The sequence below is a fragment of the Schistocerca gregaria genome, chromosome 7, assembly GCF_023897955.1.
Source record: "Schistocerca gregaria isolate iqSchGreg1 chromosome 7, iqSchGreg1.2, whole genome shotgun sequence".
NCBI classification, from domain to species: domain Eukaryota; kingdom Metazoa; phylum Arthropoda; class Insecta; order Orthoptera; family Acrididae; genus Schistocerca; species Schistocerca gregaria.
Window position 1 is genome coordinate 258,550,153 of NC_064926.1, and position 16,543 is coordinate 258,566,695.

At 37.3% G+C, this 16,543-nt stretch overlaps 1 protein-coding gene across 1 annotated transcript in view; it reads left to right on the plus strand.

Annotated features, from left to right (window-relative positions):
• LOC126282526 (charged multivesicular body protein 2a) overlaps window positions 1-523 on the plus strand; it is a 31,091-nt gene extending 30,568 nt beyond the window's left edge. The window contains exon 5 of the mRNA XM_049982195.1: window positions 56-523. Within this exon, the coding sequence (XP_049838152.1) occupies window positions 56-254 (199 nt within the window). The 3' untranslated portion in view covers window positions 255-523. The remainder of the gene's footprint in view (window positions 1-55) is intronic.
• The last annotated feature ends 16,020 nt before the right edge of the window (window positions 524-16,543 follow it).

Below are 16,543 nucleotides of genomic sequence, written 5' to 3' on the forward strand. Positions count from 1 at the left end.
CTATGAAAAATTTGCCGAGGTATTGTAGTTAAAAACTGTGTCTCATTTCTTGCAGTGAGGCTGTGGTGTCACAAGTGCTAGATGAACTGGGATTGCAGCTGACAGATCAGTTATCAGGATTGCCACAGGCATCAGGGTCTCTTGCTGCTTCAGCAGCTAAAACTCCTGCTGCTGCTGCAGCTGCTGCCCAAGGGCCTATATCGGATGCTGATGCCGATCTCCAGGCACGACTGGATAATCTTCGCAGGGAGTAACTGAGCTTGTCATGTATATTCTGTACTTAACAGTGCTGTCACATAGTCACTGTATGTGCCTTTTGCTCTCCAGTACACTGTTTTACCATACATTTTGTGTACTGAGACAGTGTCAGGTTACAGTGATCCCATACTAAATGTAGTGTATGCCAGAATGTACTCAATGTGATATGTCTTCTTCTGCTGCCTTTGGCAGTTGCTTGTTACATTGAGTGAGTTTTGTATATATTGTTGAAGAATTTTTTTAAAGAAAGTGCTTCTATATTTTTTGTTCTTTGTTTGGAATTTTTTAAATAGATTTTACTTCATCCCTTCCTCATTCATATGTCATTCAGCAAGGTGTGGTTAATTACAAATATTATGGAATAATTTTGATGTATAACTGAAGCTGTATTTGGTATATGACAACTCAGATGTTATCTACAGATATTGTTAAAACACCTATTATAATATATTTTATAAAAGAAATTTAAATTTATTTTACCATATTCTAGATGAGCTGTAATGGAGAGATGATAATATTCAAATCACTTGAAGTGTTTTGGCCCCTGTTTATAATTAATTAAATGAATAGTTGAACTGAGAAATAAGCAACAGAATGAAAGTAACTGGAAGTGCAAATTGTTTGTGTGTGTGTTGTACACTGTTGGAGGCTGGTGAGGCAACATCTTACTTACTTTCCAGTGATCATATTTTTATATGAAATTAATTATTTCTGTTTAAGTAAAACAGTCAAGATCGGATAACTAATCATTAAGAAGAAAAGTTGTTATTTGCAACCTATGTGGAAGGTAAATGTATGTTCATAGAGCTAGAATTTTTTTTGACAGTGTTGACTGGAATACACTCCTTGAAATTTTGAGCAAAGCAAGGCTAAAATTCGGACGAAAGGTTATCTGCAGTATGTACAGAAACCAGACTGGAGTTATAAAGTGTCAAAGGGTGTGAAAGGCTGGCAGTGGTTGAGAAGGGAGTGAGACAGGGTTGCAGCCTATCTGTGTATTGAGCTAACAATAAAGAAATATATGGAGCACTTTGAAAAGAAAAATAAAGTTCATGGAGAGGAACAAAAAGCTTTGATGTTTGCTGAAGACTGCAATTTTGTCACAGGGAGCTACAGACTTGGAGACACATTTGAATGGCATAGATGATGTTTTGAAAAATATTTTACGAGATGAATATCAGAAAAGGTAATGGAATGAGAAAAGGTAATGGAATGTAATCACATCAATACAGGAAGTGGTGAGGGAATTAATTTATAAAAAGAGAAACTGAAGGTAATAGATGGGTTAGCAATATTTTGACTGCAAAATAACTGGTGATGACTGAAGCAGAGATTATATAAAATGCAGACTGAGCATAGCAAGAAAAATGTTTCTGAAAAAGAGAAATTTGTTAATGTTGAATATAAATTTGCATGCTAGAGCTCTTTTCTGAAGGTAATTAAGTAGCCATTTTGAAAGTGAAGTGTATGTGATAACAACAGAAACTATTGAAATATGGTGCTGCAGAAGAATGCTGAAGGGTAGATAAATAGATCAGTAAGTAATGAAGAATTACTGAATCAAATTGAGGAGAAAAGAAATTTATGACACTAGTTGATTAAAAGAAGAGTTCAGTTAATAGTACACACTCTGGTCCATCAAGAAATTTGGTAGTGAGGAAAGATGTGGAGGCAAAAATTGTAGAGGGTGACCATGGCTTTCTATTTAAAGCAGGTTCAGGTGGATGCACATTGCAGAGATGAAGAGGCTTGCACAACATGGAGAGCCACATGAAACCAGTGATGATTACAAAACCACCACATGAAAAGTTATCAGTTGTGATAAAAATATGTGCTATATAGCATCAGGAAGCATCTGAAACAGTACCTGTGACATGCAACTGCATATACAGTTATAGAGGAAAATGCCATGTGATTGCAGGTACTTGGGAAGCTTTGCTTTTGTCGAGTCAATTTTGAAAGACAGAAAATTGATACTACACAAAAAAAATTATATGGGCAATAACTTTATCTGCCAGGCAGCTTTAGGTAAGTGCATTCTCTGTAGCAGAGTGAAAATTCATTCTGTAAACTTACAATATGTTTATTAACATGCTCCATTTTTGTGATAGAGATGTTTTTCAGTTGATGTAGTAAGCTGTGCTGTAGTCAACTGTGCTGTAGTCAACTGTTCTGTATATCCATATGTGGGCCTCAAGTGATGATCAGCTGGACAATATTTGACAGAACTAGGACAAGAACAAGTCAGCATCCCCTGTCATGATCAGTGTAACTTCAGTTAGAGGACAGTGTAACATTTGTGGGTTAGAATAAATTATTATTGCTATATCAAAAGGGAAATTATCTAGAGAAAATTTTAAAAAAATGCAAATCAGAATTTCTCTCCAGACCTTCAGAGAGATGTCAGTACTGTTGATAGATACATATAAAAGCACATACACAGTTCTAGCTTTCAGAACTAATAGTGCCTTTCTTGGAAAGGTTAAAAAGGAAGGACGGGTCACTCAGACACCACCAGGCTGAAAGGGAGGATGAGTGCTTCAAGGATGTGGAACTAGTCTAATTATACATTAATTGACAGCATCAGCCACTGCAGGCTACTGTGTAAAATATACCTACCACAGCTAGTACCAATGTACTCACAGTGATAATCATGATTTTATCTAATACTTCATACTAACAGTTTATACAAATGTGTATGTCGGAGGGTGGTAGAGCGATCACTTTCAGTAATGTATCTTGATTTCTCAACCGTAAAGGTGTATCATGTAAATATTTGATTTTGTACCATCTTTGAAGATTTTTATAACACTTTTCCCATGGATCCTTAAAGTGGGACACATTTTACAAAGCTTTTTAATGAATTAAATGTGTGACTAAGACCTCAAGAAGAATATAATAAATCCAATCCCAAAGAAAGCAGGTGTTGACAGATGTGAAAATTACCCAACTATCAGTTTAATAAGTCAGAGCTGCAAAATACTAACACGAATTCTTTACAGATGAATGGAAAAACTGGTAGACGCCGACCTCGGGTAAGATCAGTTTGGATTCCGTAGAAATGTTGGAACACGTGAGGCAATACTGACCCTACGACTTACCTTAGAAGAAAGATTAAGGAAAGGCAAACCTACGTTTCTAGCATTTGTAGACTTAGAGAAAGCTTTTGACAGTGTTGACTGGAATACTCTTTCAAATTCTGAAGGTGGCAGGGGAAAAATACAGGGAGAAAAAGGCTATTTACAATTTGTACAGAAACCAGATGGCAGTTATAAGAGTCGAGGGACATTAAAGGGAAGCAGTGGTTGGGAAGGGAGTGAGACAGGATTGTAGCCTATCCCTGATGCTATTCAATCTGAATATTGAGCAAGCAGTTAAGGAAACAAAAGAAAAGTTTGCAGTAGGCATTAAAATCCATGGAGAAGAAATAAAAACTTTGAGGTTCGCCGATGACATTGTAATTCTGTCAGAGACAACAAAGGACTTGGAAGAGCAGTTGAACGGAATGGATAGTGTCTTGAAAGGAGGATGTAAGATCAACATCAACAAAAGCAAAACGAGGATAATGGAATGTAGTCGATTTAAGTCGGTTGATACTGAGGGAATTAGATTAGGAAATGAGACACTTAACGTAGTAAAGGAGTTTTGCTATTTGGGGAGCAAAATAACTGATGATGGTCGAAATAGAGAGGATATAAAATGTAGACTGGCAATGGCAAGGAAAGCGTTTCTGAAGAAGAGAAATTTGTTAACATCGAGTATTGATTTAAGTGTCAGGAAGTCGGTTCTGGAAGTATTTGTATGGTGTGTAGCCATGTATGGAAGTGAAACATGGACGATAAACAGTTTGGACAAGACGAGAATAGAAGCTTTCGAAATGTGGTGCTGCAGAAGAATGCTGAAGATTAGATGGGTAGATCACATAACTAATGAGGAAGTATTGAATAGGATTGGGGAGAAGAGAAGTTTGTGGCACAACTTGACCAGAAGAATGGATCTGTTCTGAGGCTTCAAGGGATCAACAATTTAGTATTGGAGGGCAGTGTGGAGGGTGAAAATCGTAGAGGGAGACCAAGAGATGAATACATTAGGCAGATTCAGAAGGATGTAGGTTGCAGTAGGTACTGGGAGGTGAAGCAGCTTGCACAGGATAGAGTATCATGGAGAGCTGCATCAAACCAGTCTCAGGACTGAAGACCACAACAACAAACAACATCTCTAAAGTCACAAATGTCATTTCCTAATTAGTTGTGTGAAAGACTAGATCCATGGAAGAATGCTAAGGAAGTGGAACTAATTGATCAATAGCGTTGTGAGTTACAATGAGATTGTAACTAAAATGTCTGATATGCTTCAGTGGAACATGCTACAATTGTCATGTAAAGGCTTACTCTTAAAGCTTGTTGAGCTTCAATCAAAAAAAAAGTGTGGAACATATTACTTCCTCTCACATACAGGTCATATTATCGCCATAAAAGTGAAATGAAATGAAATGAGCATTGATATCTGTCTTGGTTTACTCATTCACATAAGTAAAGAATAAAACAATACCGAAACAATTTGGACTGTTGCTTGTAGAGCATACTTTTAGATACTTCAGACCTGAGGCTTGGAGAATACTGTTATGTCAACAAAGTGGTGTCCCACAGGAAATATGGAAGACAAGATGCCATTGGAATGAAATATTGTTATACAGGCTGATTCAAAAAGATTACCACAACTTTAGGAATTTAAAACTCTGCAACGACAAAAGGCAGAGCTAAGCACTATCTGTCGGCGAATTAAGGGAGCTATAAAGTTTCATTTAGTTGTACATTTGTTCGCTTGAGGCGCTGTTGACTAGGCGTCGGCGTCAGTTGATGCTAAGATGGCGACCGCTCAACAGAAAGCTTTTTGTGTTATTGAGTACTGCAGAAGTGAATTGACGACAGTTGTTCAGCGTGCATTTCGAACGAAGTTTGGTGTTAAACCTCCTGATAGGTGGTGTATTAAATATTTGTGTAAACAGTTTACAGAGAATGGGACTTTGTGCAAAGGGAAAAGTTCTGGACAGCCGAGAACGAGTGATGAAAATGTAGCATGCATTTGTTCGCAGCCCAGGAAATCGACTCGCAGAGCTAGCAGAGAGCTGCAAATTCTACAATAAACTGTATGGAGAGTCCTACGAAAAAGGTTAGTTATGAAACCTTATTGTCTGAAATAGGTTCAAGCACTGTCTGCAGCTGATAAGATTAAAAGAATCGATTACTGTGATTTTATCCTTGCTCAAATGGAAACAGATGAATCTTTCGTTTCAAAGATTGTGTTTAGTGATGAAGCAACTTTCCACACTAACGGGAAAGTCAACAGTCACAATGTCTGTATATGGGGCACTGAGAATCTGCGGGAAACAACTCGATATGAACGTGACTCGCCTAAGGTGAACGATCTCTGTGCCATTTCAGCCAATAAAGTTTTTGGTCCCTTTTTCTTCGAAGGTGCTACTGTAACTGGACTACAGTATCTGGAGATGTTAGAGAATTGGCTGTTCCCTCAGCTCGAACAAGAAGCACAACAATTCATATTTCAGCAGGATGGAGCGCCACCACATTGGCACTTATCTGTCCGTAACTACCTGAACGTCAACTACCCAAGGCGATAGATCGGCCGCCAGGCAGCCCGTGACAGAGCACTTCATCACTGGCCTCCAAGAAGCCCTGATCTTACCCCCTGCGATTTTTTCTTATGGGGGTATGTTAAGGATATGGTTTTTCGGCCACCTCTCCCAGCCACCATTGATGATTTGAAATGAGAAATAACAGCAGCTATCCAAACTGTTACGCCTGATATGCTACAGAGAGTATGGAACGAGTTGGAGTATCGGGTTGATATTGCTCGAGTGTCTGGAGGGGGCCATATTGAACATCTCTGAACTTGTTTTTGAGTGAAAAAAAAAACCTTTTTAAATACTCTTTGTAATGATGTATAACTGAAGGTTATATTATGTTTCTTTCATTAAATACACATTTTTAAAGTTGTGGTATTCTTTTTGAATCACCCTGTATTATGGTATGCTACATCATACTTGTCATTCAGGTTGACCGCAAGTGCACTGGCTGTGGGGTGTGAGTTTACCAGTTACTCTCTCCCAAAGGTTATTCTGTGAGGGTCTTTCAATAGGTAATGCTTCACATTTTTTTTCCTAAAAAAAAAAGCCATTAATATACATAGATAAACTTTCCACTACCAGTCACAATAAAAGGTTATTTATTTGTCACACGACAGGTTTCGGGCTTGCACCCATCTTCAGGTGTTTGTACATGTTTATATGCTGTATACCACTGTATAAATACAAAAATATTATTTGCTGGTGACTAACCAGATACAAGTGGGGCAATTGTAGTGGAAATTTTTCTACACTCTATAAAGGAACAGTCATGGAGTTCAACAGCATCCACTATGGATAAAATTCATTTAATGTTACCTTGCCAGGTATTATGGACTGTCAGTGCATTCAGAACATGAAAATCAACATGAAGAAGACCATTCAGGCAATCAAATTCAACAAAAACTGCCTTTTGTCTAAAGCAATACCGAACTACGTTAATGTTAGGAGCCACACAAAGTCAGCCAAAATAGCAAAGTCAAAATGCGAAACTGTTTGGTTAAAAACTGAAATCAAATCATTATACAAGCGTAAAGATGCCCTTAACAAACAAATGCTCAAACTCCACTTGGCACTAAGCAATTCCTTGACTCAAATGCAATTTGTGTGTATTTTAGATAAAATCCACGACAAAGTGTGCAAAAACAACTAGTAGTGTCAACTAGACATAATCAGAAATTACTTGTTCTCAACCCTAACAAACTGCAACAACTAGAATCTCCTTCCACATCAGAACAAAGGTTTTACGATAGTGTGATTAATTCAACCACTATCTCATTTGACAAAATTGAAACTGAATTACTTGAGAAGGGTCTCAAATGTAATATCCCACCAATACTCACTGACAACAGTATCAAAGAATTAATTGTCTGCTCTAAAATGGCATGTGACTCAGCTAAAATAAATACAGTAAAACTTCGTTAACACAAATCCAAAGGGACTGAAAAATCAGGAGTTCATGTTAAAAAAATTCTTGTTAAGTGAAAAAACACAGATTTTAATAAGTATACATGTACAGCAGTACATTAATGTGTAATACACTACACTATCAATCACGTTATCATAGACTTATAACACTATAAAGTGATTGTAAAATTACAAGTACTCACAAATTATGTACGTTATTTTCTTGGAAAAAATTCGGTCATGGTTCGCTGACGTTCATGGAAACAATAATATTTTGTAATTTCACAACCAGTTGTAATCATAGTGTCCGAAAACCCAGCAGTAATGTCGGATGTTGAAGCGAACCGTTCTATACAGTCCAAGGCTGTAAACATCTTCTGACAGGTAGGTGGAATGGTATCTGCATTCTCGTCCTCTTCACTTTCTTCTGATGGCCCTTCTTGCACCTCGTTCACAGCTTTTGGCACATCTGATTTGACAGAAGCACATATGGCAACATCATCGTCTACACTAATGAATTCTGTAAAAATAATCTAAGGGTTTGCAACATCCTGCAGAACTGTCTATTCATCAGGTGAAGTGGCATCTTCTAACTCGTGAACATCTTCAGTGCTGCTATGTCTCCAAGTTCTGTTAAAGCACTTCCCTATATGATGTGGTGATACTGAGTTCCAGGCTGCTGCGATGGCTTTTATTGCGTCAAGCAGATTCCAATTTTGGGTTGCACTATTGTTTTCAGTAGCACGAATTGCAGCTCTTACTAATCGCTTACGATAAGCTTTTTTAATGAGAGAGATTATGCCTTGGTCCAAAGGCTGAAGGTGGCTTGTGGCGTTGGGTGGAAAAAACTGAACCTTTATGTTGGATAGGTTCAGATCATGAACATTACGGGCAGTACATTCGTTCGATGTAAGATCACGTCTATTTTGAGCTACCATTCGCCTGTTGAAATGAAGAAACCACTTGCGAAATGATGTGCCAGCGATCCAAGCTTTCTTGTGGTGAGATTAGATGCAAGGTAAAGTATCCATATCTATGTTTTTAAAGGAACGTGGTTTCTCGGATTTACCGAAAACCCAGGAAAGAAACTTCTCACAACCGTCTGCATTACAGCACAGTACAACAGTCACACATTGTTTGCTTAGTGCTCCACCATGACACTTATCACCTTTTATCCGCAGTGTGTGATTTTGAAAAAGATTGTAGAAAAATCCAGTTTCATCTATGTTAAACACATGACAAAACGCATATTTTTCCCCTCACTAGGTTGAATTCAATCAACCAGCTGTTCACATTTTCTTCATCAACTTTATTTGCTTCACCACAAATTTGTACAGATGAAATTGAAAGTCTCTTTTTTGGAACCAAAACAACCAACCAGCACAACAATAGAAGTCTTCGATGCCCATAACTTTAGCAATATAATTTGCTTTTGACTGAATCACAGGCCAGTTAAAGGTATGTTAGATGCACGCATATGATTGAAACATTCTAGCAGTCAAGTCTTGATGTCTTCATACATGATGGTACAAAGACGTTTAGATTTGTTTCCAGAACCTGATGCTGCAGCATTAATAATTTTTTCTCAATTCTTAATAATCGTAGATAAAGTAGATTTAGGTATTCCAAACTGCTCTGCAATTGCTGTTTTCTTGGTACCACAGTTCACTTAATCTAGAATCTTAAGCTTTAACTGTACATTTAGAGCTGTCTGTCTCCTCTTTGCCATTTTTGCATGCTACGGTACCGGTTGTAACTGTAGCTTTTATTCTGTATTCCAACTCTATACGGTTACGACTAACAGAACCTGTCAAATCTGGCACGGTCTAAATGCTGCTGCACACATTATTGAATGTCTTACAATGTACAGCATATGCTGATTGTTGAGGTGATAATCGCAGCTACCGACCTACAATATGTTAAAAACGAGTCAACAATAAGTATATTTAGCTTTGGAGCTACAATTCTTGCATTCATTTCGGAAAAGGAATTGCACTTCAGAATACTCTAAGGTTGGAAGTTTGTGTTACAGTGAAATTTAATTCCGCTAGGAACTGAAACAGAATTTTTAATTAACCTTAACCAAAATTCCTGTTAATCGATGAAACATACCATAAGCTCCTGACGAAGCAGTTGCCGGTTGCCGAAGCTTGAAATTCTGTGTGTGTGTTTGTGCGTTTTATTTATTGTGCCTATCTACCGGCACTTTCCCGCTTGGTAAGTCTTGGAATCTATGTTTTTAATAAATATATTCTTAGTAACTTTTATACCTATGAAAACAATTTTTCAATTAGGAGTAGCTATGAACTTACTGAGCATATCAAAGACTTACCGATACCAGAGGGTGCCAAATTTGCTTCAATGGACATGTAAACCTTTACACCAAATTCCTACACAAGACACTGTTCAGATCACTTAAAACAACTTATTAAAACACAAAAAGCTGTCAAGCCTGAGATATGTGAACTCATTGCCTTGCTAGAACTACTCCTATCACACAATTATTTTACTTTTAATAACAAAATTTATAGACAGAAAGATGGTCTTCCAATGGGCAGTAGTTTGGCAGGAATACTCGCAGGTATTTACATTAACCACATAGAAAATAGTTTTTTTTTGGATCAGATAGTTCACTTGAAAATAAAATAATCTACTACAAAAGGTATATGGATGATACTATTATCTTGTACAATGGTACAACTGAGGAGATTGAGAAACTAGCTTAATGCCTCAGCAGCATGCACAACAACATCAACTTCACTTGGAACATCAAGCAGATAAATGCATCAATTTTCTTGACCTTACAATATCTAATGTAAACAAAAAACATGCCTTCCAGATTTACAGAAAACCCACCACTAGTGACATTGTCATTAATAGCTCCTCATGTCATCCAGTACAACACAAAATGGCATTCTTCAGATCCACACTCAATCGTATACATAAAATCCCACTGAGTCCTCATGATGAACAAAAAGAAATTAACATTATCAGAGAAATTGCACATAGAAATGGATACAACCCAGATGTAATTGATAAACTTAACAGTAAAATCAAAAAGAAACAATGCACACCCACTAAATCAGATTCACAAGAATGAAAAAACACATTAGCCCTCATATCCGTTATAGACAAAATTTCATAGCAAATTGCCAACCTCTTTCGGAAAACTGGTACTCGAATTTCTTTAGCACTAACAACAAGCTGCAACAGCACATCATCCACAATAGTAAGACAAATAACCACTGCCACCACAAATCAGGTATTTACAAACTTTTATGTGACAATTGCCCACAGTTCTACATATGCCAAACTGGAAGGAGTTTCACTATAAGATACCATGAGCATTTAGATGCCTTATGGCTAAATAACTGTGATAAATCCGCCTTTGCAATGCATCTAAAAGACCATGGTCACTCAGCCACAGCCATTACAGACAACCTACAAATACTACACACTATGAAAAAAAGAAAGAAAATGAATCTGCTCGAAGAACTAGAAATTTATATCCACAGTTCTAACTCACCAGAACTTATTCTCAGTGAACAAGTGGAGCTTGCAAACAAGTCTTATCTACACATATTTAATGAAATATTTAAAAACAAAACTAATTATCCTCTGATATAATAACAAAGAAATATTATATGGAAATTCGATGTAGCTGTCTTTCAACAGTTCAAGTGTCATTATCATAATTTGTAATAGTCACATTGTGAACACAAACTGTAACTGTCATTGTATAATTTGTAATGTCTTTCAAAATTTCATGAGTGTGACATCATTGTACTTCCTAGATCTAAGTTCTCCGACAAAAATGTGGATCAAAAAAATTTCATAATGGGCATCAAAAAACTATGCAGCCTACAATAGCTTTTCAAGTTTCTGTATCTGAAACACCCTTGCACTTCCTGTGTCTAAGTTCTTTGACCATAACCTACTTATTTCTGTATGAGCAACATCTTTACACCTGCTATGTTCAAGTTCTTTGACCACAGCCCATATGTTTGTATGTAAATACTGTGTATTTCACGAGTGCACATCATAATAGTGAAACATGCAGCTAAACTCTATAAAATTGAAATATGGCCGTGAAAATGATAATAAGTGTGTAACTAAGTGGAAAAACAGTCACCACAGTGTAACTATAATAATGATGCTTCAGCTTTATATAAGTACAGATATATTTTTGACTAATGCTGTCTTGCCACTTACAGTTGTCCCACTTGTATCTGTTTAGTCACCAGCAAATAATTTTTTTTTAATTTATACAGTGATCTCCAGCATATAAACATGTACATGAATGTGAGAAACACCTGAAGATTGGTGCAAGCCCTAAACCAGTGGTGTGACAAATAAATAACCTTTTATTGTGACTGGTAGTGGAAATTTTTCTACACCCTGTAAAGGAACAGTCACAGAGTTCAACAGCATCCACTATGGATAAAATTCAAACAGATAAACGTCCTTGTTGATGCTTCACATTTGATGTTTGTTCCGTGTCCCGGTGAAGTTTCAAACCGTTCTGGCAGCTGGCAGAGCTTTAGTACAGCGTCAAAATTGCATCTACATACAACTCACATTACAAGCATCATGCTGTTACTGAATTCTTGTGTGCAGAAAAAGAAACTGTGGTGAACATTCGTAAACGTTTGTGCGCAGTGTATGGTGATGCTGCAGTTGATAGGACTACAGTTGGGCAGTGGATAAAGGAAGTTATAGTCTCAGGAAATGCAGAAACAGAGCTCCATGTTCAGCCACACTCAGGACATGCTGAATCATCTGGATGCCATAATGCGTGTGACCGGTGCATCACAACTGGACAGTTGGTTCTACAGTTGGTCACTGTGAAGAGGACGAGAGTGTCACTCATGCAGTGAAAACATGGCTACGCCTACAGGACAAGAGCTTTTACACACATGGAATTCATGCTCTTCCACAACATTGGTATACAGCCGTAGGTGTTTTGGAACACATAGAAAAATAGGACATGGACAAGACATGTTGATATATATTGTCACCAATTTCTGACTCTTAACAATAAATATATTCTGAGAAAAAAAAATGTGGGTCATTAGTTATTGAATGGCCCTCTTATATTTGGATGCATTTTTTACATTAAAGCTCAGTTAAAAGTGATTCTTTTGAGACTGTAAGAAAATTTGTGCAAACAACATTCTTATTTCAGATACATTTAGCTCTGACGTACGTGCAAGGTTCTCCACGAATTTCTTTACCCTCCTACTCCAAATTACAAACTGAAGCGTCATTTACAATATGAATCACAAATCAGGATGTTAATAAACTGAAGGTCAACATAAATTGGATGGCAGTGTATCTCATTAAGTCATTGGGAAATACATTGATATGATTGAAATTAAACTGTGAATTTCTGATTGATAGTCAGGCTAACCAAAATATAGAAACCAGTTTCCTGATGAAGATTTAAAAAAATGTGAATGATAAAAAGAGAATAGCTGTGACAAATATGAAATTGACTGCATGACTGTGGAAGGACATGTGTCTAAGAGTCTGTGGCATCAAACATTTATGAAAAGTTTCATAAGTATGCCAGGTATAGCCATAAAAGTCCACAGTACATCAGTGATAAACTGCTAAGATTTTTTTAATATTGCTCCAGCCTCCCAAATCTGCTTATTTCTCTTTTTTTGTGAAAATGTCATTAAAAAAAAACATTTGAGTCATAAGTCTGTTCACATAGCTTCATCACATTTCTTGAAATCAAAGCATCTCAGTATTTAGTGTGTAGTGGATATTAAGCAGAATGGTACAGGTATTCCAATTTTGAAGACAGAAAATGGTTTCATATTCTCTCTCTCTCTCTCTCTCTCTCTCTCTCTCTCTCTCTCTCTGTGTGTGTGTGTGTGTGTGTGTGTGTGTGTGTGTGTGTGTGTGTGTGTGAGAGAGAGAGAGAGAGAGAGAGGGGGGGGGGGGGGTTATGGGCACTCACACCAGTATTGTCTTTGGGTTATTTATTTTCATATTGCAACAAAAAAAATCAATTTTTGAAAACATAATTTAATTGGACACATAAAAAACCTACTCTTCAAGCAAAGGCAGAACACACACACAAAAGAGGCCTGTAATTAGGCAAGCTTTCAGAGCCAGTGGCTCCTTCTTCAGGGAGAAGTGTTGAAGCGGAAGGAAGATGGGCAAAGGAAAAGGACTGGAGAGGTCGAGGAAAAGGAGTATATTCCAGGAAAAGTCACCCAGAACCACGGGTCAGAGGAGACTTACCGCATGGGATGAGAGGGAAAGACTGATTGTTGGGGCTCCATTGGATAAGATTTGTAAACCTGAGAGCTTGAAGGTGGAAGACAGGATAATATACAAGACAGAGATTACTGGTTAAACATCGTACATAAGCTAAGTGCATTGTACATAGGTTGGAACTTAAATAGTGGCAACAATGCTGTGGAGACACAATGCAATGGAATCTACTATTGTCACTGATAGCACACGTTACCTCTGAACAAATGGACTTGTCTGTCCCACGTCACCAGCATGTGCACAATGGAGGGAAACACGGTCACTTGTGAGCAAGTGGTCTAACGTAACAGTGCCACTACGTTTTCGAAACAGGAACAACAGAGTTGGATCAAGATTGAATATGCGAGGTCGGACAGATACCAGTTTCTCAGAACTCCACAGGTGGGTACTAGCACTACAAAATGTTGTTGGTTCTCGCCAACCATGGCCTTAACTTACATTAATTTCTCCTGTTTTGGCATTTCTTCACAGTAACTACTCTTTTCTTCACTCCGTTTTAGTTTTTTACATCTTTCATTGTCTTACCTGTCTTTTTTTCAGTACCATGCCTCCCACCTCTGTTATGTACAATACACTTATCTTTTCCCTCTTATTAACTTGTGCATAATGTTTAAACAGTAATCTCTGTCTTGCACATTACCCTGTCTTCCACCTTTAAGCTCTCTAATTTTTAAATCTCATCCAATGCAGTCCCTAACGATCGCTCTTTCCTTCTCACACCGTGGGGTAAGTCTCGCCTGACTTAGAGTTCTGGGCGACTTTCTTGAAATCCACCCATTTTCCTGGACCTCTCCAGTCCTTTCCCTTCACCCCTCTTCCTTTCCCATCAACCCTTCTGCCTGAAGAAGGAGCCACTGGCTTCAAAAGCCTGTCTTATTACAAACTTCTTTTGTGCGTTTATTCTTCTGTCAGTTGGTGAGTAGATTTTTTATCTGTCCAATTAAAGAATTTTCATATTGGCTACATACCTTGAAATGGCTTCAGTAAATTAATTGATTATCATATCTTTTAAAACAATTCTGAAATTGTAGGCAAAAGTTTGCTATACATACCCTCTCCACAACAGACAAAATTTTATCTAAAGGCATTTATACTGTAAAAATATACTTAAAGTTATATTATTGTGATGATTTGAATGAGCACCACTTCACCAAGATAGGAAATACTCAGTTAATTTCTGTTCTTGAGATTTGAATGAAATACAGAGGAATCAAGGAAATACCCCACAGTTCCGTCTGAAGATTTGAGTGAATCACAGAGGACTGAATGTTTACACAGACGAGGTGTAATGGGACATAGGCTCTGGTTCATTGTTTATCGATGGTGTGCAGTGAAAACCTCGTAATTCCATCTGTCTCCGTAATTCGAGTAACCAGTTACTCCATTATCAAAGGGAGATTTGAAAGTGCATAGATTTCTCTAATCTTTCAATAACTAGGCTTCTGTCTTGCAGTGACACATGTAGCAAATTTATCTGTATCACTTTATATTATTTTTTTTTAAGAAACTGTTTTGCTGTTTCTGTAAATTTTAACAAAATGGATTTATGAAAAAAAAATCTAAGTTTTTAACTGGATTTTGAGTGTCAACAAGATATGATCCATTATGTAGCATTCCTGGAAGTGATGCTACCCAGAGACCACAGAAGCTAGCTGTTTCAAAATTACCTCACTGTGTTCAACTGGAGCCACCCAGAGGTTCTGACTGGAATTGCACAATAGCTCCACTTCCATAAAAATTGCTCTGTGACCAGCATTAAAAGTGTTGTTGAAGTTCAACAAAATATTCATGAGCAGCTGCAATCACTTCCTTGTTTAATAGAAATTTCTCTTCCCCAAACCTAATGTTTTAGATGGTAAGACAAAGCTCTGAGTTAAATCTGAAGAATAGGGTGAACGAGTTATCCGTTTGAAGTATGATTCATGTAGCTTTGTTAACATGACTATTGCTGTGCAGAGTAATGTCCATTCCATGTACCTGTCTCAGTTACTTTAATTCAAAGTATGTTACATACGTCAAACAGTGAAACATAATATTCCCCAGTTATGTTTCTTCCCTTTGACGATTTACCATTGGAGTAAAAAAACACTTGTCATCACCGCAACAGCTGACAAAAAGAGTTTTTGCCTTCTTCGATGCAATACATCTAGCTTCCACACATTGACTTGCCTGCTCTTGCAACAGTGGTATGGTATGTACAGTTTGTTTCTTATTTTGTCCACTTTCACAACTTGGCACGAAGAATCCTGCATATAGTGATTAGATACATCTAGAAACACAAACACAGTATCATCCATGTTATTATGCCGAATGTTGTGTACTAATTCATTTGATATGCCTAGGTTTCACCTGTCTCATCCATTTTCACTCATTGTTCTTACAGTATGATATCATGAAGAGTCTGTATATTAATTTAATACTTACATGTTGGGTGTGCTTGCCTAGCCCTGAATCATCTTGAATCTATAATCCAAGGAATTTTGACTTGCATGTTTTCAAAAGTTTTGGTGAATAAATCATACATTGGTACCAGAGGATAGTATTCTGCATTGTGTGCAACTTCATTTGTGTGTGTGTGTGTGTGTGTGTGTGTGTGTGTGTGTGTGTGTGTGTGTGTGTGTGTGTGTGTGTGTGTGTCGGTCATCTATTTTTGACAATGGCCTTGTTGGCCGAAAGCTTATTTTTTGACAGTCATTTTGTTGTGCCTATCTGCGACTCAGCATCTCCGCTGTATGGTGAGTAGCAATTATCCCTTTCATAATATTGTTTCATTTGGACAGTCTTTTGTGTGTTTATAATAATGTTTGTTGAAAACCGTTTTTCAGAATGTGAGGTGAACTTCTCAATTTCATTCCAGAAATCTTGAGTAGACCTTCCTTTGATCTCTACATTGGTGTTGCTGCAAATTTAATAAATTCATAGTATGGGATGGATGGGTCTAAATCT